Source organism: Rhea pennata, chromosome 6 (assembly GCF_028389875.1).
Source record: "Rhea pennata isolate bPtePen1 chromosome 6, bPtePen1.pri, whole genome shotgun sequence".
Classification (NCBI taxonomy): Eukaryota; Metazoa; Chordata; class Aves; order Rheiformes; family Rheidae; genus Rhea; species Rhea pennata.
Genome location: NC_084668.1, coordinates 24726289 through 24749151, shown reverse-complemented (window position 1 = coordinate 24749151; position 22863 = coordinate 24726289). Strand labels below are relative to the sequence as shown.

The window sequence follows — 22863 nt, the reverse complement described above, 5'->3', positions numbered from 1 at the left end:
GTACAATAATTGCTTTTAAACCTTCAAATATGAAGTATAACTTCTCTCAAATATAAGCAAAACCATCTTTCTGCTTCTCATGCTACATTCTTACTCTAGGGGTTCTTCCATTTGCTCATAAGATCTTAATAACAGAATGAATATATATATATATATATATATATTATAAGAAAACACTCTCTCGATTCACTGTGCCACACACAAAAAAACCTACTATATTCCTAAATATTCTGTCAGAAACTTACAGTACTTAAATGAAAGTGAAGCTTACACTCCTGCTTTAAACCTGATGGTCTTTCAAATATGGAAAGGTTCCTACTGGAGGATTTGAAGAATTTTAAGACACTCAGTGTTCTTTTGATTTAAGATTTTTAATTACATTTTTTTGCCACAGAATAATGATAATCACCAAATTATTATTACTATTACTAAAATGTCTTAATCATGAAAAGAATAATGTATGCGACTGTTGAAGATTTTTAAACAAGCCATTTGTTTAAAATGATACCTCTTGACCTGATGGATTGTGTATTTCTCTCTCAGCTAGTAATTTATCAGGAACTTGTGACCAAGTCAGATGTAGAGGACTTCATGAAAACACTGGAAAACTGAGATGCCCTACAGTGTAAAAGACTAAAAAAAAAGTGCTCTGGGAACAAAAGGTAAACATAAGAATGCTGACATCTGACACTGCAAGTAATGGAGCAGAACACAAAAATAAGCGTATACTGTTACATATCAGAAAATTAAATCAAGTCTCGATATTTTCCTCAGTGCTGCTATTGCAGAACACATTTCCAAAATCTGGCATTGAAGTTACCCCACCTCAGTAACGCCGAGTTTTTTAAGGTGCTCTGAAACCGTGAAAACGACATAAATTAGACACTGTTTATTTGGTCTTTCCATTCTTAAGCCTTTCTTGCGGCTTCCAGTCTATTTTTTTTTCCATGGCTTAAGGCCTCACCTCTTTTTAACTCATCAGTTCCCTCTAAGGGCCTTTCTAGTCCCTTGTAATCTGGAAAAATTTATCTGCTTCTCTCTCTAGTCCCAGTCAGAATTGAAACTTTTTTTCTTTTTTATTAATAGGAAAGATACACTGTCATCTTGGAAGCAAAATGAGTATTTTGCTAGTGGTGTAAATATCGCATTGCCAAATATTTTACCACATAGATTTGGCCATTTGTTACTCATTTTACTTTTAAAACATGGTATTTTATTACGATTTGGCAAATTGTTCTACAGAATTAAGGTAAATAATGTCATGCATCATGTTATTGTGTCACATTTTCTAGTAGATTGGCAGTTTTATGTTACATTCTGACTGAATACAATTTCCATTCTGAAAACAATATGGTATCTTCAATACAGTAGCTACAGTAACTTCATCAAAGGTTAGTATTTAAAAGAACCTATGTAGAGACGCAATCCCTGCAATACTCAGAATGAGGCCAAGTAAAAATTTTGAAAGCTTCTAATAAAAGAGGCAATGAAGTGTGATGGAGCTCCAGATTTTATTGCCGGAGGAGAATCTTGAATATAGAGTGGGCTAACCTAATAATGACCCTTACATAACCGTTGCATATTCAGCTGAGGTCTATATGAAATCCTCTGTGGCTCTAACGTGTGCAGAACTCATAGGTCCCCTGGAAATATCTGGTCCCACAAGAAACTTATGTATTAATGGACTTCATATGTGTCCAAATGACCAAATATTTTTATTCACAAAAGGTAGAGATTTTTGAGTCCCACTATTTTTTTGCAGTGAAACAAGAACAGAAAATCGTCTGAGGTCATCTCTATGAATTGCCCACCTCGACCAATTACGTCAGTTAAGAGTAAACTGCAGATTTGGTTAACTTTTACTACAGATATATCCGTACAATGAAGTTTTTACCTCATTATGCGTTTTCTACATTGAAAAAAAAAGTTCTTATATTACTTAAGCAAACATATTATTAAGCCTTTTTTCTTTTTTACCCAAACTGAAATACCTAAAATAGTCACACATTTATGTCAATTACTGCGTATTTGTCATTTATGAGCTGCCAGCACGCTTTCATTCCGTACAAGATGTAGAAAGGAAGCGTAGTCTAGGCCCTGGGAGACACAACCCATAGTTGGCTTGATTTGGCTTTGGCTTATGCTAACATCTACTGGCTGCAGCGCATCCTGCCAAGGGTGAGCTAAAAGGAAGCTGCAGCGATCCAAATCCAGCCGCACTGGGCTAGTGGCAGTAGAGCAGCTTTGCAAGTGGAAAGCAGAGACACAGTGAGGAGTGCACGGACAGTGTCCCTAACAGCTCTGGCTTGTTTTAATTGCTGCGGTGCCTACGGCGCATGGGAAGCAAACTCTAGAGAAAAATTGTGCTCCTGTGGAGCTGACCGAAAGACAGTACTCCAGCTTGGGCTGGAGCAAAGCAGCATACAGCGGCATGTAATTCTCAAACTGCTGTTTCATTGATTAAGCATTGTGAAAAAACTGCTGAGATTACAGTACATGCAGACCTAGTGTTACGGACAGGGCAGTGTATGATTTTAAAGCTAGCTTTAAACGTACACATTCATTTGCTGCAACCACATCTCCAATTACAACATAGACAATGGTTTTGTTTCAACACCTAAATTTTCTTAGGATTTAAGTGATAAACTATATAGCCTCGCCAGCCAGAAAAGTCAAAGAGGGCCTATTTTAAGAGACTGCTGAACATATTTGGGCAGCCTAATTAAAAACCTCAAGTAAACACAAATTAGCAATGCTAAGCTTCTCTTAGCTGACTAGCATTTTCCTAAGGATGTATAGGACCACATATTTATTTAGAAAATAAATCAGACTATTAGACTACATATATTGCTAACATGTATGCATTTTATGAATGTCACCATGACAAAGGAGGCAAAGAAGAATCTCTGTGTGTAACTCTGAAGGTGATTAACACATTTTAAATGAAGTTTATTAATGATCGTCCAGTGTTGTGCTTATGGAAGGACTAAAAGTGCCAGATATGATCCTCAAGGGAAATCTGTGGAGACTAGCTTGCTGTTAGAATGGTTACACAGAATCAAGTTAAACACAAGTCCAACTGATAAGGAAGGATTTCAAGTGGAATTTATTTAGGGTTTTAAATACTCTGTAGGGGGCAGTTTTGAACTAGATTAATGAAATTTTTACTCTGACCGTTTTGAAGTTATGATTCTTTACTCAGTTTTATTAGCCTCACTAGCTACATGGGCATCATTTCTTCTTTTGTGGGTATGTCCTCTGGAAGGCAGTTCTTGGCCATAAACAGGCAGCTATAAACTATCATATAGCACCACACAGTTGACACACTGACAACTACCAGACATGCACTTAAAATATTAGCTAATTTTGTGCTTGAGAAACTCATCTGCATGAAAAGTTCAAAAATGGCAGTTAACAATACCTTTTTAAAACTAACAGACAGATAAATGACTATTCTGGGAAAAGAAAGAGAAAGCGTCTTCGAGAAGCTAGCATTGGCTACAGTATTCCAAAAAATCTTTGAATAGTGTACTACCATTACCTATGTTTTTTAAGTGGATACCATGCTAGATTATGGGAAAAGATGTTAGTATTTTGTCTAAAAGATGAAGATTTAAATCAGCTGCCCCCCAGCAACATCCTGCTAGAAGTATCATAACCAGGGGTGCGCTATAGCTGTCTTTAATCTGAAAGTAAGAAGAAAGAGGTCCACTTGGCAGAGGGAGTCTTTGCTGCAAGTGTTTTAGTCAGCAGATACGGATGTAGGGAGAAAGTTGAAGAGAAGGAAAGGCTTAGTTGCCAGGTCTTTTCCCATTTGGAAAGGATGCAACACTCTAGGTCTCAACGAGGGAAACAAAGCTGTAGATATAGCTTAGTTTCGACCTCTGCAATTGATGTCAGAGTATTTCTAGTTTAATCGATGGTTTTGCACAGACTACCATCACTTTGCTTTGAATTAACTTACACAAAACCCATCCTAGATTGTGATTCGAGCTATAACCAGTTATTATCTAGCTGATACTCTGAATAGGAGATAACACATGCTCTGAACACCACCAGCCGCTAGAAGGATGAATTTCCCAAAGTCAGAATTACAAGTGATTGTCTGGGAGACAATCAGACTCAGCAGCTCTACTACTTAAAGTCTGAAGCTTACTGTGTTGAATAAAGTGTGTGATCACAGGAGTCAGGGTATTACTGAAAACATAGCAAACACAGCTAAGGAAAACGTGGTTCTTGGGTGAGTGACAGAAAAGGGTAAGAATAGTCAGCACCTTACAACTGCCACAGCACGAGAAGCGAGGGCATCACAGCAGCGCAAGTTAAAGAAATATGAGTGCTGCTGAACCAACTGGGTGTTGTTGGACGAATTATCCATAAAGCAGCTCAAGCAGGTGCCTGCTGGAACCAAAGCGGCAGCGAGCGCAGAGCTGCACTGCAATTACCTGAGGTGAGTTTCGCACCTGCCTCATACAAAATGAAGACTGTCCCGGGCAGTTTTTTTTCAGGACCTGTTTCACAGTCTAAGCTGGAATATATAGGCATCAGGAAGCTGTTGCAAACCTTTACACAACAGTTTGACCCGTGTTCCCAGGTTTTAGTCACAGAAAACTCGAGCTGTCTGTGACCGGGCGCCTGAAGCAGCTCTCCGTACTCCCGCCGTGACGACAGCCTGGATCAGCTCCGCAGGACGTGGACGCCTTCAGGGCGCAGGGCCGCCTAAGCCGCGCCAGGGAGAGCTGATGTCTGACACCGCAACGCGAGAGCAAGCCCCGCAGCTGAGCACACCTCTCCCCCGCCGCCGGGCTTGCAGCCTGCCGCGCCGCCCGCAGAGAGCCGCTCAAGGGGCGGCCGGGAGCGCCTGCGGGAACGTCCCCGCGCCCCGAGGCCGCGCCCCGCCCTGGGAGGCCGCGCCGGGCCCCGCAGCCCCCGCCGCCGCCCGCGCCCGCGCCCGCCCCTGTCCCTGCCCCGCGCGGCGCCGCCGCCGCCGCGCCACGGCCCGCTCCCGCCCCGCCCCCGCGCGCCGCTGCCGCGCGCCGCAGCAGGGCCGGCGCTGATTGGCCGCCGGCGCCGCGCGGGGCTTGATGGGAGCGCGGCGGCAGGCAGCGGCCCCTCCTGCGGCGGCGGCGGCGGCGGGAGGACGCGCAGGCGGCGGCGGGATGCGCGGCCCGGCCCGCGGCAGGTACGTGCGCAGCGGCGCGGCGCGGCGCGGCCCCGCGGCGGGGGCTGGCTCCCCTGCCCGAGGGCGGGAACGGGTGGGCGGGGCGGGGGGCCCGGCGCCTCCCGCGGCCCGGCTCGGGCCCCTCGCCGCGGCCGGGCCGCCCGTTCTCCGCAGGCCTCCGGGCGCCGCCGCCGCCGCTGCTCGCGGGGCTCGGGCCGGGCCGCGCCGCCTCTCGGAAGAAGAAGCGGCTCGGCGGCGGCGGGGGGCCCGCGGCGGCGGGGGCTGCTGCGCCTCTCCGGTCCCGCCGGGGAGGGCCGCGGCGGGCGGGCGGGCGCGGAGCCGCTGCCGCCGCGGGCCCCCCGCCGCCGCCCTCCGTGCCGCCTGGGAGCCCCGCTCGCCGCCCTCCCTGGGAGTGCTGATTCTCGCTGTTGCAGGCGTCAAGGCGAGGCGTTCAGAAGCGCTGTGGCACGCAGCGCACCCACCCATTCCGTTGTCGGTCGTTTTGAAGACACCTTTTGAAACTTACATTTATCTTTCTAATTAACTATTTTAAAAACACAAGAGCTTCAGGTGCTTTCATACGAAATTCAGTGAAAATGAAGCTAAAAACTAACAAAGCTAGGTATCTCGGTTTAACTGGGAGGTGGTAGGGCAGGATGGCAGTAGGTGGTGGATGGTGGTCTTGGTTTTGTTTGTCTTGTTTACTCGTTCAAGACATTCATAGCTTATGAAACGTCTAGCAATCACTGGAAGTTTCTGAAGTCAGTATATTGTAGGTGAGTAAGGACTTGAGGTGGAAACTGTCAGCAGAACTGGCGAATTGATTTGGAAGAAAGGCCTTGTATTCTTTGACTATATGGCGGTTATATAATAAACATATAAAATAAAATTATTATTAGTGTTACAAAACTCCTCCTTTACAGGATGTCCTCCCTTACTTAAGGGAAAAGGGGGCTGTAGTTCTGCACAGAAGGGCTTGATTGTAAATTTCTAAGCTGTGTGTTTTTTTTTTTTTCCTTTCAATATAACAATTTAATGTTACTCAGTCTTGAATCTCAGTATTTCAAGTGTTACTATTTAATTTGGAGCTTTTTTGCAAAGCTTTTCATCTTAACGTGGTTGAAAGCAGTTTGAAGAAACTGGAGACTGAAACATGTGTGATGTTCTATGTACACCTTTCCTTAGAGGAGTTTCTGGGTCATCTGCTGTTTTTGTTTGGAATACATCTTAAGTTTAATAGGAGAGACAAAATGCCTATATTCTTAGCTGAAGAAAGCTGTTTGCTTCACTACATGACTTGATAAAAGTATGATGAGATCATCAAACTATTCTATTTAAATGAAAAGGTTGGTGGATGACTGTTTTGTAATTGTGCATGATCCAGACTCCCTTTCAAAAGGGAAACTTTCTGCCCTGTAATTCTCTTACTGGTTGTACTTTTGTTTTGCTTTTTACAAAGTTGCATATTTTTGGAGTAATAGAGGTGCTATGAGGAAATTCATTTTTTTGAGAGAGATAATAAAAATTGGTGGTAGTGTTTTTTTTTTTTAAGGTCCTACATTAAGTATTTTTTAAACATCACTGTTGTTCCTTTTAAGGCTGCAATCAGCAATTGTTGCAGCTATCTGCAGCTATGTGTATTAAATCTTCGATAATGTGTGGAAATAGGTTGAGTCACAGTATCTTAGAGGAAAAGTGCTATGTGTCAACTTGTTGGTTAGAGCATGTAAAGGCAATAAAACTGTGGAAGAAAAATGCTTATCATGAACAGTAAGATGTTAAGGGTGGCTGTCTGGAGTGACAGGTGATGAAGAACACTAGGAAGTATGCTTATAAGCAATTGAAGATAATGTGTGTTGTGGTCATATTGAAAAGCTGTGGAGAAAAGAGGAGGAGGAAAGCCTAGGAGATACTCCAGAGACAGTAGAAAATTCTTTATCTCCTAAGTAAGCACTCACTGCATGAACTATGAATGTGAATTTACTTTCATTGCTTAATACTTTGAGAAACGGTCTCAGTAGCATTACTAACTTACAGCAGTATACGTAAAGCCTGTCAGCATTATAGTTGATGTGAAATTGTGTGGTGATGCTTGTCAAATCTGTTTCCCTTCAAGATATTTACCAGATATGTTGAAAAACATATGTAGTGACATCGCAGTGAATGTGCTATTGGCAGAGGTTGGTGTCCCCAGTGGCTCATGTGCAGCTAGCTTCTAGCAGCACTTCTGCTGCAGAAGTTTTTGAACTGTGATGCCAAGAGAGATGGCGCGCACAAAGGCAATGGGAGCATCCCAGTTTTTGCAAGTTTCTGTGTGTGTCTGTTGCTGACAGCTACTATTGCTGCTAGCAATGGTGGCAATATTAAGAAAGCAAATGCAATGTGAAAACTCCATGCTAGCTTTACAGACTTCCTAACTGATGATTTTGAGCCTTTGGCACAGCTTTTTTGCAATAAAGATGCTCTCTGGTTCTCTTTAAAGTATTTGTGAGGAGTGTTTTTGCTCAGATAGGGTCTACTGCAATACTTGGCATGCAAAAACTTACCTGTAATTGCCAAGTTTAAGTTGTATAAAATTCTGGGTTAGAGAACAGTAGTGTTGTCCATTGAAAATAAAAATACTGCTGTTTTACTGAGCTGAGTTCCTGTAGTAGTGATTTTGAGAATTCATTCAGGAGACCCAGAGGTAACTTTTTTTTTTTTTTTCCCCTCTCACACACTTACTGTTAGTGATTTGGCAGTGGCAGGGAAGACTGGTCTGTTCTAGCTTCAGTTTGGCAGCAGTTCAAATATGGATTTCCTTACTATCTGTAAGGATTGGTTTTTGAAATCATGAGTCTGGATTCTGAAGCTTTTGGCTTTCTTAAAAGGTGAAGAGCTTGCCAGACTACATTAGTATAGTATCAGATAGAGTGTTCACTAGAACTGATTTGTTTTGGCAGTTTCAGATAGCTTTGGGGACAAATCTGGATTTAGGTGAGAATTCCTTATTTTTTGTTTTTGGCCAAAGGTAATTTAGTAACTAAACTAATAATCATGTTTGTCTTAGATTTCTGTCTAGGTAGATCAACGTGTCTCGCCCTCAACAGCATGAAGTCTTACTGTTTCATTCCAGAGTTAAGGCTTTTGTAGAACACTAGTTTCTACATTAGTTTCCTGTAACAGTTGCTATGAACTGGTAACTTTCATTCAATAAATAAAGTCTTGTAAATTAAATGACAGAGAAACACTACTATCCTGTGTTTCAAAGTTAATTTATTATAGCTAGCTACTGATGGGAAGATATTACACCTTTCTTTCAGGAACCTAGACCCAGATCATCAAATTACTGTTTTTATGGGTGCCAGATTTGTCTAGAGTATGAACTACTACTGTGTTTTTGGAATTGCTTTAGGGCCATTTGATATGCTGGTAGCTGCACTGTGTATGCTGTGTGCAGGGAGCACCTGTCAGTGTTGTGCTTTCCAGGAGCAAGGGAAGTCTCAGTAGCTGGGTGTTAAACTACCTGATTAGTTATACTTTAAATTAATCTTACCAATGAAGGATAAATGCTTATTGGTTAAAGCATTAAAAGGAAGTAGATTGAAGAGCAGTTCTTCATTGTAAATAGTACGATGTTAATGGTGGATGTCTGGAATGACAGGCTGAGAAGAAACACTGAGTTATGCTTGCGAGCAGCTGAGGAGTTAATTGGAAATCAGTTTCTTAAATCTGTTTTAATAATTTTCTTAAATTGCTCTTATGTTTGAAGATTTTGGCCTTTTAGCAGTTATTTTGAGACTGCTTCTCAGGGCTCCCTTCTGGTTAATTATTTCCAAAGCAAAAATAAGTTTGGCTACATTATGGCTGGTGATCTAACTTAATAAAACAGGGACTATAAAAGGGAAGGCAGAATTTTAAAATAATACAAAAGTAGATAACTAGGCAGCGATTTTATGCGATGCCTTGGGTTCCTTTAAGTATTCCAATAAACTGGTGAATCTTGGAGTATTTCGTTATCTAATGCTTAAGTACTTAATGCTTTATTTCTAGCTGTGAATTATAGTAGAAGATTGATAATCTATCAACGTTTGTCCATACGTAGAAGATGGGTGGATTAATTTCAAGATGGAGGGTAAGTAAACCTTGTTACACTCTAATCTCTAGTTAGTTTAGAAGACTGGAGTTTCCAGGACGTGCTGATCTTAATTGCTTGATAGGATTCTTATAATTCTGTATCTGTTCTTAATGGTTGAATGTTAATGCTGAAGCTTTCCTATAGATACACTGATTTAAAAGTGAGTAGCTGAGCAGGTATGAGACATAAGGACCAAGACTTCTGTTTACTTGCCCCCCCCCCCCTCCCCCCCCCAGAACCCCAAACTATGTAGCTGGATGGCTGTTCTTTCTTTGCATTGACAGGCCTGACTCTGGTTTGGTTAAAGTTAAAACTGTAGCTTTGTAAGTTTTTGCTTAATCTAAATACTTTTTCATAAGGATAGATATAGCAGTGTTTGTGACTAAAGAATGGTAGCTATTCTAGATGAAAATAGTTAAATTCAGAATATCACCCAGTATCTACTTTGAACATCAAGTGTTCTAGTAGATATGTAGACATCTGTAATTCTGTCTTCCTTCCTATTTTTATTAGCTTGTATATTATTGAATGGAGTACTGAGTGTATTGGAAAGCTTAGGTCAGATGGGTTGTGAGGTTTTGTGACCACTCTCAACTACTGGCAGGTGTGAGTTGTTGAGCCTAGGCTTGCCTTTGCCTATTATAAATCTATGAGGGCTTCCTATACAAAGCTCCTTTAAAAGCAAGAGTTCAAGTAAAATGCTAGTTTTTGCATTACCATGGAAGTTGGGAGTCTTTCTGTTATGTGGTGTAGGCTAGGCTACAGTCTTTGAGTTTGTGTCCTGAAGGCTGGAGGAAGGTAAATAAAGGCCTCATACCCCTGAGAAATGAGGTGGATTCCAGGTTTTTCCTAAGGGAGCGTTACTGGAGATAAATGCAATTGCATATAAGTCCTCTTATCACTTACAGCATGTCTCATTGTGGAATGAATAATAGCAAAAGTTTGCTTTCAGAATGGGATTCTCTGTATATGTTCTTATTCTTAGCTTTTCCATCCTCATCAGTTCTTGTTTCGCTCCCTACCCACGTGTATGTTATTGTTGTACGTGCATTGTAGACTTTCATTTTGTGGTGGTGTAGAGGGCCTTCAGGTAACTATTAAGTGATTTATTAATAATGACAAACAGAAAGCCCTAAAGTAGGAGAACTCTTTACTTTCTGTGTAAAACAGATATGTATTAATCTGTTACGAGTATGCATATTCTTGTTTAGGAAGCTATTAACCTGAAGTAAACCTCAAGATGTTGAATGTTCTTAAGGTTAACATCTCTTCTTTCCTATACAAGCAGGCAAAGCCTTCCACTGTAGAAGTATTAGAAAAAATTGATAAGGTATGTCTTTGCTTTCTGTGGTTTTGTTTGATTTTGTTTAAAAATACGTGTCCTTTTGCAAGCAGTGTTTCTTATACACATAATTTAAATTTTGTTGCAGTATTGTATGTAATTTTAATAATTATTCTAGTTAGACGTACTAGAGATTCTGTGTTTCAGATGCACTGCTACCTTTCTTTCCCTTACTGTTAATCATTAAAAAACAAACACTGGTGCCGTACAGTACACCATAGGTTAAATAGGTATTTAGACAGCCTGAAAGGGGAATGAACATGAACCTGGCTTGATTAGGCAGTTTATAATGATTAAGTTCTCATTTAATGTTCCCTAGAAAATGTCACTAAAGCAAAGTTTGACTCATCAAGCACATTAATAAAGCATCCATGTATATTTTTAAGTATTACAGTTCTGCCTATAGTAGCAGTAAGGAAGGTCATGGGCAGAAAACTGAACAGACAGTTCAGTAATAAATTGTGATTCTAGTCAGGATTTGTGACAATTTTGTCCTCTATTGGGAAATTAACTATTTTGAAATATATTGTTGATATCTTTTGTTTTCCTTTTAATGAAAGTATGGGTACTTCTGTTGTTGCTTGAAATACAATCAAAATGGCAACACAGAGCATTGCTTGATCACTTATTAATATGCCAAAAGCATTGTTCAGAACTTCAGAATTTCATTCTTGGTATGAGGAAATACTGAGAAGAAAATACACTTGTGGTGACTGAAAAGTTTTGGAAATTTTGTATGTCAGTAAGGAAATATTAGAAGCATTTGAAATACCATAGATACTTTGCTACCTAAAACTTTCATGAGATATGGTGGTAGCAGGCTTATATAACCATAGGAAGCTTGGTGTTCATAAGGTAGCTTTTCCCCCATCCTAAATTTACTAAATCCTTAAAATAGGAAAAATGTGCTAATTTGTAACATTACTTGTGCAGCAGTGCTGTGTTGTGTTGTAAGGTGCAAGTGGCCTGTATAGCTTTTATATTGTGGTGTAGTTCTATGAAAGTTTTATCTGTTGGGTAAGCATTGTCATTATCAGACTGATGTGACTAACCTTAATAAACACTTAAGGTCAGCTTAAAACCACCAACTAACTTCATTAATAAGCTCAAACTCCCATTTATTTACAGGAAATACAGACATTAGAAGAATTTAGAGAAAAAAATCAGAGACTCCAGAAGCTTTGGGTTGGACGGCTACTTCTCTACTCTTCACTTCTTTATCTTATCACCTGTTTAATTGTGTATTTGTGGTGTCTTCCTGATGAATGGACAGCAAGGTTGATTATGACACTTCCATTTTTTGCATTTCCACTGATGTAAGTAAATATGCCTATTTTTTTCCTAACCACTGTCTCTTTGAAAGAAGGTAGAAAATACATCTCAGCAGGGGGTTGGGATTGTTTTTGACAATTCTTGAGTTGTCATAACTTACTGATTTTTTTTTTTCTTTAAAATAAATTCAGATAGTTAGGCAGACACTTTCTTGGAGAGAAATGTCTCTCTTGTGCCTGGTTTTAGTGTAGAACTAAGTCTTACCTTCAATGTTAGCATCTAAAGTTACTTGGCTTATCAAAATTATAGTAGGGCTAAAAGGCCTGTATTTGAGCAGCTGTAAGGTAGTGTAGTACAAGTAGAATAGCATCACCTTAGGTTTTTTTTGCTACTTTTTTGGAAAAGTAATAGTATTAGATGAAAGTGACATCTATGTTGCCTGGTCATAAAATACAGCATATAAAATTGGGGAAGAAATACAAGAATGAGTGGAGAAACTGTTCTTGCAGATATTAGGTGAATGTTAACACAGAATCGACTTAAAAGATCATCAGCCTAAATATGTTCAGGATCAGTTTTACCTAATTAGCTGTGTTTTTCTGGAAAATTCCTGACTTTTCTTCATCGAGAAATTTTCCTATTATCATTAGGTGTAAGGATTTCCTCATTGGAAGTGGGAGGGAACGTTGGATACTTTTTGCTGAGCTGATCTGACTGTTCTTCCTCATGAGCGGCTCTTTTTCTCAAAGGAAAACTTCATTTCTAAAAACAATCAGCCACCACCTCACTAAACACCTGCTTCCTGTGTACCTGCCTCTTTGTGCTCCCTCTTCCCCCCTCCCTCCCCCCCCCCCCCCCAAAAAAAAATCCCAGAACTGTACAGGAAGATGAAGCAGTCTATTGAGCAGCCTTTATGTAGGCTAGTCTATTATATTGGTGTGTGTGTGTATAATATGTATGTAACTAGTGTTCCATATTAGTAACACTAATTTGCTGGGATGAAAATCATAAATACTGTTTACATTTGTGCAAAATCTTTGTGTGAAAACTTGACTTTTTGGTGTTAACTTTAGACTTGGGTGGCAGAGTCAAATGTAAATATTTAAGGCTTTGAAAGCTTGATTAGTGGCATGCATAACATAGCATGCAAAAACATATACCTGAGGATCCTTTCTGTATGTCATACTGTTATCCGTAATGTAGTAATATGTTGATATTACAGAATCTTGTAGAGCAAATACATCGGCAACAATATCCTGACTGGAAAGAATTAATATAGAAGTTAAAACTCAATTTTGTCTTTGACAGAGCAATATAAATGACATTCTTAAATACAAAATTGGAGGTCTTTGTATGTGTATGTAAGCATGTAGAACTTGCTTATACTGATGAAGAAAGCATGTGGAAAAGGAAATATTACCAGCCTCCCTTCACTAGGTATTTTGAATTAGTATAGGAATTAACACTTTCATTTATGGAGGGTAATGGTTGGCTTCCAGTCCTGTGATGTGATTTTTTTTTTTATTGATGGATTTTTATTCTCCAGTTTTTCTCTAATTCTCATTTAATTTTTTGAATGGTGGGTTGCTGTGGTATTCCAAGTTAGTTGTCAGCTTACAAGCATTCAGAATTACACTCTGGTTCTCTTATGACTTGCAACTGTTTATCTGATTTTCTCTTAAGGTATTCCCCTTCAGCTTTTTTGGCAGGTATGAATGGCAAGCAGCTGCCAGCTTGTCTTTGTTCTCGGTCAAGAGGTGACTCCATGTTGAAAGCCTGGTGCCACCCAGTACTAGCTCTAGAGATTTTTCTGCCCTAATCAAACTGGAATATGTCTGCCTTTTCCAGCTTGCAGTCAGTCACCAACTTATTTCTGCTGTAGGTCATTCCCTCAGGGTCTGAGCACGTTACTGATGCTGGTAGAGCAATTTAAATTCCAGAAATATATAGCATCATTAACGTTAGTGTATATTTAAATATCTGAGAAGTTGAGAAAAAATATTAGCATGCTAGAAGGATGCACTTGAAGTAGACTAATTCAAATGCAAACTATTTTGTCTGGTTCATTTTAATTCTCAGATAAATGTATTTTCATTTTAAGGTTGTAAAGTGGATCTGAAATAGTCTACTGTTAAACTTTCACATAAGAGTTCTTAAAGAAGAAATCAAGAGTTTGCACTGTGAAGTTCTACTAGATACCTATTGCTTAGAAACACAGATTAGGTAGGGGAAGACTCCTGCCTTATTAAATATACATAACAATACAAAACCAATGATGTTTTTGCTCATACAGCATATTTTTAAACAGAATTCAAACCTTTTAAAAATTTACTTCTATTGTTAATCTGTGGAGAGATGCATCTTGCATTAAGTTGGCAAAGCCATCCATATTCTCAACATAGCTATTCATTAATGGTTTGAGTGTGGAATGGAGTTAAACTACTTTCTCTGTGTTACTCTGACCTTGAATGGGTTATTTCACCTTTCGGTTCTCTTGACTAACTTGGGTTTTCTTCTTAACTTTTGAAAGCATTTTGAACTGGGTTACTGTTATACAAATGCAAAAGAGGTTCCTATGAATCGGTTGCTCTATTTAAAACCTTGATAACATTTTGCTTGTTTCTTATGCTAGCTGTTGTTCAAAGAATCTTCTTATCCTTTAGGGCTTATTTCTTACTTAAATGAAATGTTACTACTTTAGTGTTTAATATGGTGCTCAGCACTAGAAGAATTTTGTGTAATATCCTTGGAAGGTCTGAAGTATGAGATTTGCTATGTGGCTTAAGCTGAATAACTTACCAGGAAAAGCTTCATTTTAATCAGAGCAGTTCTAAGCTTTTAAAGAAATTAGGTCCTGATGATTGCAGAGACCCCTTTCAAATGAAAAAATGACAGAAATCAATTTCTCTTTGTCTTAACATAGGTAAACTGCTCTGTCTCTGAGTCTATTGAAACACAACTAAAACCAACGAATTCAGAGCTCTAAAATCAACAAGAGACAGGTCAGTTAACTGCTTGGAAGAGTTAACTGAGTGCCTGTACAATACTGTTATCTGATACCTTTAATTGGTATTGAATTCTTCCCACAAACCACCTCAATTTTGAGCATTAGGTGGTAAGTTTAGTTTTTTGGTTAACTTTTATTATACTGTATGAAAGAAGTGATGACTAATTTTTAGCTAGCTGCATATACTTCAATTTTAAAAATTCCCAATAAACAACCCTTTTTAAAATCTGAAATATAGTATGTAATCAAATTGTCATAACCATTAATGATCTATTTTAAGATCATACTGTTTTCTGCTGCTCAAAGTAATAGAGCATCTCTTATATGAGAAAAGACAAAGAGCTGGGACTGTTTAGCCTGCAGAGAAGTGTGTGTGATCTTATCAATGTGCGTAAGTATCTGAAGGGAGGGCATAAAGAAGATGGGACCAGAGTCTTTTTCAGTAGTGCCCAGTGACAGGATGAGAGGTAGTGGGCACAAACTGAATTGTAAGAAGCTCTGTTTGAATCTAAGGAAAAAACATTCTAACTGTGAAAGTAACTGAGCACTGGAACAAGCTGTCTGGAGAGGTGGTGGAGTCTCCATCTTTGGAAATACTCAAAAGCTGTCTGAGCATGGTCCTGGGCAGCCTGCTGTAGGTGACCTTGCTTGAGCAGTGGGGTTGGACTAGATGATCTTCAGAGGTCCCTTCCAACCTCAACCATTCTGTGAAATCTGTAGTATTTTCTTCTACTCTACTAGTCAGTGTTTTCTACTATTTTGTTTTGAAACAGATTTGTAAGAAAGATTTGTAAGAAAGATTTAGCAAGCTATGCTGTTGCTGCTTCCTTAATGTTTCTACCTGTAGGAGTAATGTTTCATTCTATTTTAATAGAAACAGTTGGATTTTTAATTCAGATCAATCTGTGTGGTCAAGATACTAGTTTCATTTAGTTTTCTATTTTAATATTGCTTGAAGATTTGTTCTTTGAATTTGCAAAGTTAAATCTCGTCTGGTAATCTTTTACATGAACTGTCCTGCTTCCTAAATGACTTAAGAAATGATTACTGTAATATATTTTAATATAATTAACTCTTCTTTCTGTTTTAAAGAATCTGGTTTATAAGAACACTGCTCATTTTTTTCTTTTCCAAAAGGACCGAAAGGAATAGTAAGTATTTTTTTTTAAGCATATGGAATTAATTGAGAATGAGACTTTCTATGCAAATGTAAATATTTTGATAATGTGGTTTCCAGGAGAAGAGTAGCCTTTTTGGTTGACACTAAAATGTTTAGCATTAGCTGAACTGTTTTTGCCACGTGGTTCATGAGTGAATGTGAAAGAAACGGTTTAACCTCTCATTTTGCTTCACTGTAAAATCATGATAGCTTTCTGTCTTGCTAGGATGCTTTAAAGTGTGATTGAATAAAATGTGGAGATAAGAATGAGGGAAAAGAAATACAAATAGTAGTAGTAGCAGTCATTCCTCTAATTTCATTTAGCAATTATTCTACCATCTTAATCTATTACATATAGAGATCTATAGCAGGAGAGTTTAATTTGTCAAGATTGGTTTTGTCAACATCACTTTTGGAATCCTTGTGAAACTTAACATTTACATTTGATATGCGAGTATAGGGCATACAATTTTATGTACAAATAAAATTGTCAATGTATTATGTGAGATGCATTTATAAAGATGAATATGTATTTGCATTTCATGACTAAATCGGAAAAAATGTATGTACATTTTTCTAGTTTGTTTAAAAGCATTTACTGCAATTTTTAGCATCCAAGTAAGTCTAGTCCTTTTTGTTGAACTTGTATATACAATGCTTTAATGCACTCTGGAATATTTCAAAAGGAATTATTTGTGCATTGTTCTGGTAACTGGGTAAGAGTGAAGTGCTGCATTCAAAGATGAAAGTCCTCTATTTGGAAAGGAGAAATCAAACAGTACAAAAGTTAGAGCAGTAAAGCAGATCATCTAGGTAAGATAGTGAACTGCCAATTGAATAGCTTGAAGATGGTCTTTTATTCTGGGATGAGCGAATACAATGCATGGAGTCACTGAAGATTATTTAATACTTTAAAGGTCTGTGGATAACTACACAATTCTTGGGAGCCATGTCCCGAAGTAGGGAAATACCTAATGAAACACTAGAACAAGTGATAATGAAAGATTACGGGATTCCTTTTCTAAGATGGATCAGACAAACAACTGTTGAAACTTTACACTTATTGACATCAAAGTGTGGGGAAATGAAAGATCTTACATTTATTTACTACTTTGGTATGAATTCTTTTAACAATGTGTTTAAGATATATTGTTTTCTTGAGAATAACTTGCAGTAATTTCCATTTGGCCACTTTTGAAGGGAAAGTTGTTTCATGAGATTATTTTTGAAAGCAGAAATTAGTGATTAGAAACAACTGCCTACGCTTTAAACTAATTGCCTTGGTTTGTGGGAGGCTATATTTTTTTAGGCATTTCTGTACCAAATACAGCTTTTCTCGTAGGAAATGTTAAGAGCTGACCATATTATGCTACTTGTCTGACTGCCTGGTGATACCATACCACACTGAAGTGCATTTCAAGGTGTTCATTTGTGTTGAGATGCCTGAGAGGCAGTATTCCAACACAGATGTCAAATTCAGTGGAGCAGAGGATGCCTTAGTGTTCCTGGAATTATCTATCCTCTGTGGTCCCGCACAATGCAAAAGAGATCTTGTTCAGTGCCCTGCTTCAAGTGATGTATGTACGATTTTAATATGGTGTGTACTTGATGCAGTGGTTTATTGTATCAAAGCAGGTTTGTAAATGACCACAAAAGTACAAACTGGTGTATGTTCCTTTATTTGTAATGTTTCTGTAGTAACTTAATTCTCTAATTACTGAATGTTTGCTTATTTAATTTGATTATTTAATTCAATAGTTCTCCATTGTTTGTAGTTTTCTGCTTTTGGGAAGGAGGGGAATCCTCAAAAGATGAGTTTAAAAAAAAGCATGTATATTTAAGAGTTTTTTTTTTTTTTTTAAATCAAATTCTTTCCTCTGTAAAGGAGGTAGAAAACTGATGATGTCAAGAGAGTGGTTTATTTCAATGCTAGGAGCTTGGCATTCATTGAAAACTCATTGTTTTACAGGAAAATCTCAAATGCATTTGACTTCTTTTTTTTTTTTTTTCCCTCCTCATCCCTTCATTTTAGAGATGAGATTAGGTGTTGTGGCTACTAGTTATAACAATGCCCCTTATCTTTAGTAGTGAGATGATCCTTTAGTAGCTTGTAAAACTAGGGTTTTGCTGTAGTAAGACTAGGGTTTTGCTGTAGTCTGAAAGTATTGGAAGAGTGAAATAGAGGTTCAAATTTGAAACTTGAAATCGATCTAACATTTGAAACTAGCATGTGAAAGAGGCTTGCATGAAATATTAAAGGCAGTAAATCTGATACTCAGATATATTAAAACTTAGGCCTCAGGATTTTTCTGTACTCTGACTCATGAGATTAAGCGTATTTTGTTCATGTTTTACCAGTTTTTATGTAGGTCAAAACTGGGCTGTAGCTAGAATTGGCTTGCTTAATGAAGAAGTGGCACATAAAACTTTTTAATAGTTGCAAATGTAAAGTGACAGTACTGGGCTGTAACTTACAATCTGCTTCAGGATTTAAGATTTACTTCAGTGAAAAAACCGTGGTTGCTATACATAAAGCTTACTGACATGGGATTGCTTGTGGGCAGTTTGCAACTTTGATCTCACAGGGCTAAACAAATGTTCAGAGTACATGCTGAAGTTCTCTCATAATATAAAAAGTAATATGCATGTATATTTCTCTTCTAGATGATGCATTGGAAGATTTAAAATCTCAAAAGAAAAAAATAGTAAGTAAAACTTCAAGTAAAGCTAGTTGTTGTCTGCTTACGTGTTTTTACATCTTTAGAAATTGAGGTTGGTTGTAATATATAGATGAAGAACTGAGGGGAAGAGGAGCTGTTACCATTTCTTTTCTGTACGTTTTTCAGGTACAACACAAAGTTTTCTCTATGCAAAATAGAGAATAAGTGTATGAGAATAAGTTACTATTTCAGCTCTGTTAGGTAATTCAGTCTGTTTAACCTGAAGGTGAAAACGTGTACTTTAACCTACTCATTGCTGACTAATTCTTTTACTTTAGGGTTATAAAAGGTATTAGGTGTTACACTGATTTAAGAACACAGCATATAATTGTGTTTTTAATAGTAGCTTTATCACTTAATTTCTTGTTCATATATGGCAGAAAGGACTTCTGTTCTTGTCTAGTTTCACTTTTTTCTTCAAGTAATAGATTGTTGATACCTCAGTGCATTGCTATTTCCCATTTATTTATTTTTTGGTATTATCTATTTCTTTGATTACATACATTTTCAGGAGGAAAGAATCTTCTGTCTTATTCCATCCTTTTTCATGAGCTCATCTATTTTATGAGCTGTGTGAATGAGTTAACAGTACAAAACTGGTGTATACCAGGTTTTTGCTTCAACTGATCAACATCTAATCTCAGTAAGATGAATTTTGAAAGGAGAAGATTCCAAGTATTTGACTTGTACTCTTCAAAAAGCTTGTAAGATTGAAGGCTATTTCATGTCTATTTAATCATAAAGTAAGGAAAGAAGTTCTCTATTTAACCTTGTTGCTGGCTTCATCTCTTACCTTGCAGTAGAGATATAATAATAAAAAACCCCAAAATTTAAATTATAAGGGTTTATTGTTAATGAGCATCCTGAAGCAGAGAAGTCTATGTAATAACTATCAAGGAAGGAAGTGTGATTTTTCTTTTTCCTTATCTTCCATTTTTTTAATCACTGTTAAAATACAGATGTAAAAGCAATAGCCTATATCCTAATTATGTAACTGTCCTTTGGTAAAGAGGATTTACTAAAATTTTATCTCCTAATCTGTATATTAGATTATATATATACATATACACACACATCAGACTTCTGTGGTTGACACCTCTCTACCATCTCTTCAGAAGCGCTTACGTTTTCTGAGAATGGAATAAACTGCTAAATTTTTAACTAATTTCAATTAAATAGTTCTCATAAAATTAGACTAATCTTTCCAATTTACAGAGTTGCTTTAGAAGAAAAATTCTACAAGCAGAAGCAGCACTAGAAAACAAAACAGCTTTTGAGCTTTTGTAGTTTTAAATTTAACACCTTCTACATTTCGGTTAATTTACTTTTCTGTAATCATGTAAGTTTTACTGTAGAAGAACAGTAATGTCAAACTTATGTGCAAGATTAACACCCTTAGAATATAAGACAATAATTGAATAAAGAATTTAGATTAGGAAAGAATAAGAGCTGATTTATAATGGAGAGTTTATTTTACTATAGTCTAGAAATTGGTACTATTAAAGCATGAAGATAATGTTTCTCTCATGAGAATGAGGCAAAATTATATATTGCATGAGAGCAGGCAGTAGTTAAAACAGCTGTGCCAATGTTCTGTGAACAGTATAGAAATTGCAGTGTAACTATGGGGAGGTGAAAGCTTAAAATGTAGATTTAGTAGGATATAGGCATGTCCAGCTTTAGTCATTAAAGCCAAACTACTAAACAGAACTGTTAAAAACAGTCCTGAGTATTTGTCCAGCCCAGGAAATCCAATAACTTGTAATCTTTCAATCTGAGGGGCAGGGTGGGGGAAGTGGATGATTATCTCCAGATCTGGTAGGTATCTAAATCTAGTTCCTTGCTGAAGGCTTATTGTAACCTCTTGAATCAGAATGTCAGTATATTTGACTCAAAAGATTTACCCAGGAGTTTTATTATTATTTAAAGGTATTCAATTAAGCATTAAAATTTGGTCATCATATATGAAACCTAGCATGTTGAAATGAGCTGAAAGTAGATGCAGGTAATGAGACAGAATTTAAAGTTGGCTCTTGGATAAAAACACTTTTGAAATTGCATTATGTAATAACTGTTTTAGATGCTGTTCAGATCCAGTTTCACTTTAGTTTCATTTTCTTAGTCTCATCTATGGCTATGAATAACTGTAGTAACTCCTGCTTTTTAATGGAAACTTCTTCACTAAGCAAAATAATGGGAATGGTAGGAGGTAGGGGGTCACTTTTCCTGCTGTTAGACTCTGACTTGCTACTGAATTTGAAAGTAGAAGTAGTGACTAAGAAATTAATATCATGATCCTCAAAGGATCTGGGGCAAGTAATTTAAGTGTTACCTGTTCATTTGTAATGCAAATAGTTGTCCAGACACTGACAGTCTGCTACAAAAGCTGTTTTTTACCTCATTGAAGCTCAGTCACTTGATTGCTGGTAAACTCTTATATTAAGACAATTGACTATTCTTAAAAAGTGTTATGGCACCTGTGTTTTCTATAGAGGCATGCAGTCCATCTTTTCCTTAACAACCTTACTTACATACTGGAAAGTATCAATATTGGAGTCAGCTCCTGTTTACTAGATGTACCCTGGTGGTGTGCAATTAGTTGGTTGACAGAACCTTCAGTTCTGTTCAAAAAAAGTCAATTTTTGATATTAATCATGTAGCTTCGATTAAAAGCATCTGACATTAAAAATACAGATGCTTCATCTTGAAATGCCCATTAATATTGTCTATAGTATATTCTGAGTTGGAGTTTAATACTTTTCCCACAGATGAACTGAGTCTCTGCAGTACTGTTTTTCTAGTGAGTGGTTCAGAACATGTTGAGTGCTTCTTTATGGTATGGGAGGCCAGATTGAGTCCCTTAGCTATAATTACAGAACTACCTGAAGATGCGGCTTTTTTCTACTTAATCGCAAGGGAAATACTGGTTATGTTCATGATTGTGTAGCTGCCATTTTGGCCCTTGGAGTCCTCCACGTGAGCCCTTAAGTCCGAATGTGTATAGAGGAGCAAGTTCAAAGGCTTACACATCTTAACCATGCAAGGGCATGGGATGTGTTAAGCTTCTGCAGGTGGGATTTGGTGGAGACTTTACCTGAAGTGGCAGTCTTAAAAAGATGGGATAATTTTTAGCTTGATGACAAAGTTGCTAAGATAGCGTAGCAATTACTCTGCTGATACTAGAATTCAACTTTGCTGAATTTTGCTCAGCTACTTGGTTATAGTGGTCTGAATGGAATATTAGGTTTGTACAGTCTTTCTAGCCATTTCAAGTAAGACTTTTTAAGGTTTTCATCTGTTTATTTCCCAAGAAAAATAAAATGTCTAATTTCAAGCCTTCTTTGGAGTTATTTTAAAAGCAACATACAAATTTTGCTATGGAATACAATTTGAATGAACTTTGTGTTCCAGGCATAGAAGACTGCAGATACTTTTGATAACCTTCCATATATGACAAAAATTTTGTTTGGAATTAATAACCACCTTGCAAACCTACTCTTCTCTATATGGTATATCTTAGCCTACTGAGAACTTGCAAGCTGAAGCTCAATCTGTAATGAAGAATCATTTTTACTGAGAGGTGATTGGATTGCAGTGTTCACAAAAAGTTATTTGTGTTTTTTACCAAAACACAAGATTGTAAGATATACCCTGAGTATATACTAATTTTATGGATTAAACTGTTTGTTTTATTTCCTATTTTAAGGCATCTTTGCTCTATGTGCTTACCTATCTTATAATAGACTGAAACAAAGCTTATAGCTTTGAACACAGAAAAAATAGCTCTCCAGCTGTGTTTGATACGCCAAGTTGTTTAGTTTGGGAACTTATGTGGTGATATGAAGAATAAGCAATCTGCACTGTGTCGGTGCTTCAAATTTCCAGTTGCTAGCTCGCATTACAAGAAGCTTAACATGTATTACTCTTCAATATAAGCAACTGATATAGTTGCTGCAGGAATTCTGTTTACTTGCCAATTGGAAAGGAGGCCATCCATGCAATTATTCATAGGAGAAAACATGGTACGTGACCATGTTTCTTTATTAAGATATGGTTAATTCCATAAAAGACTTTGAAAATTCATG

The 22863-nt window shown here is 37.7% G+C and overlaps 1 protein-coding gene across 4 annotated transcripts in view; it reads left to right on the top strand.

Moving 5' to 3' along the window:
- Window positions 1-5101: 5101 nt before the first annotated feature.
- Window positions 5102-22863, top strand: part of LNPK (lunapark, ER junction formation factor) — a 47775-nt gene continuing 30013 nt past the window's right edge. For 3 of the 4 annotated variants that reach the window (XR_009958744.1, XM_062578428.1, XM_062578430.1), the window contains exons 1-6: window positions 5102-5182; window positions 9194-9275; window positions 10564-10608; window positions 11749-11936; window positions 15992-16050; window positions 18723-18763. Coding sequence is in view for 3 of the 4 variants with exons in the window: in XM_062578428.1 (XP_062434412.1) it covers window positions 9249-9275; window positions 10564-10608; window positions 11749-11936; window positions 15992-16050; window positions 18723-18763 (360 nt within the window). In the remaining variant the exon portion in view is untranslated. The remainder of the gene's footprint in view (window positions 5183-9193; window positions 9276-10563; window positions 10609-11748; window positions 11937-15991; window positions 16051-18722; window positions 18764-22863) is intronic. The other variant, XM_062578429.1, reaches the window with a different exon arrangement.